At 43.7% G+C, this 1,617-nt stretch overlaps 1 protein-coding gene across 1 annotated transcript; it reads left to right on the top strand.

Moving 5' to 3' along the window:
- Positions 1–906: 906 nt before the first annotated feature.
- LOC119243519 (60S ribosomal protein L31-like) lies at positions 907–1,312 on the top strand. Its single transcript, XM_037509422.2, has one exon. The coding sequence runs from the start codon at positions 907–909 to the stop codon at positions 1,279–1,281; it is 375 nt and encodes a 124-aa protein (XP_037365319.1). The 3' UTR covers positions 1,282–1,312.
- The last annotated feature ends 305 nt before the right edge of the window (positions 1,313–1,617 follow it).

The following is a 1,617-nucleotide window of genomic DNA, read 5'->3' as shown; positions in this document are numbered from 1 at the left end:
TTGGGAAAAAAATCTTTGCACTCCAGTCAACTGATAAGGAACTGATCACAAAGATATACAAAGAACTCACACAGCTCAACAAAAACAAAATAAACAATCCAGTCAAAAAATGGGCAGAAGAACTTAAAAGACATTTCTCCAAAGAGGAAATGCAATGGCCAACAGGCATATGAAAAAATGTTCAACATCCCTTATAACCAGGGAAATAGAAATCAAAACCACACTGAGATACCACCTTACACAAGTAAGAATGGCACAAATCAAAAAAACAAGCAACCGGGCCTCCCCGGTGGCGCAGCGGTTGAGTGCTGGGTTGCAAAGCTGCCCGCAGCCTCTGCAGCATCGGTTCAATCCCCGGCTGCTCCCCGGCCACCGGCCACCGGAGGAGGGGTCCCACATGGTGCGCAGACCTCTCCTGCCCACTGCTCCCCTCAGCAGTGTACTTCGGTCCTTCTGCCTGCTCTGCTCCCCGCTCTGGCCCTGGTGAATTCTCTCACCCTCCCATGCTTCTGACTGTACCCAGTGCTTGTATAAATAAATAATAAATCTTTAAAAATAAATAAATAAAATAAAGTTAACAACAACAACAAAAAAAAAACAAGCAACAACAAATGTTGGCAAGGATGTGAAAAAGGAACTTTCCTACATTGCTGGTGGGAGTGCAAACTGGTCCAACCACTATAGAAAGCTGTCTGGAGGTTCCTCAGTCTACTAAAAATGGAGCTACCAAACAATCTGGCAATTCCACTCCTAGGGATCTACCCAAAGGACACAAAAACAGTGATTCAAAAAAACACCGGTACACCTATGTTTATTGCAGCACTATTTACAATAGGTAAAACCTGGATACAACCCAACTGCCCAAAAATAGATGACTGGCTCCTTTCAACGTTCTGCCCCATGAGGATGGCTCCCGCTAAGAAAGGTGGCCAGAAGGGCCGTTCTTCCATCAACCAGGTAGTTACCAGAGAATACACTATCAACATTTACAAGCGCATCCATGGAATTGGCTTCAAGAAGCGTGCCCCTAGAGCACTCAAAGAGATCCGGAAATTTGCAGTGAAGGAAATGGGCACTCCAGATGTGAGCATCGACACCAGGCTCAACAAAGCTGTCTGGGCCAAGGGAATAAGGAATGTCCCCTATTGTATCCGTATATGGTTGTCCAGGAAACATAATGAGGTTGAAGATTCACCAAACAAGCTGTATACATTGGTTACCTATGTGCCTGTCACAACTTTCAAAAATCTACAGTCAATGTGGATGAAAACTAATCACTGATTAGCAAATAAAGTTACAGGGCCTCACTGGTGGCACAATGGGTTTAGCACAATACTCCCCACAGCTGTATATTTTTGCCTGTTCTGTTTCCCACTCTGTCTCCGGTAAATCCTCTTGCCACATGCGCCTCTGGCCTATCCCCCAATTATATAAAGAATTTATTCATGCAAAAAAAAAAATAAATGACTGGATCAAGATGTGGTACATATACACAATGGAATGTTACTCAGCAATCAAAAAAGATAAACTCATGCCATTCGCAGCAACGCGGATGGAACTAGAAGGAATTATGCTCAGTGAAAAAAGCCAGAAGGAAAAGGAAAAATATCAGATGGT

This window comes from Talpa occidentalis, unplaced genomic scaffold (assembly GCF_014898055.3).
Source record: "Talpa occidentalis isolate TD23 unplaced genomic scaffold, MPIMG_talOcc4v2.1 talOcc4.13, whole genome shotgun sequence".
Classification (NCBI taxonomy): domain Eukaryota; kingdom Metazoa; phylum Chordata; class Mammalia; order Eulipotyphla; family Talpidae; genus Talpa; species Talpa occidentalis.
This window is presented reverse-complemented; position numbering and strand designations above follow the sequence as displayed.

Coding starts and splice junctions, on each gene's coding strand:
- LOC119243519 (XM_037509422.2), top strand. CDS start 907: ATGGCTCCCGCTAAGAAAGGTGGCCAGAAGGGCCGTTCTTCCATCAAC.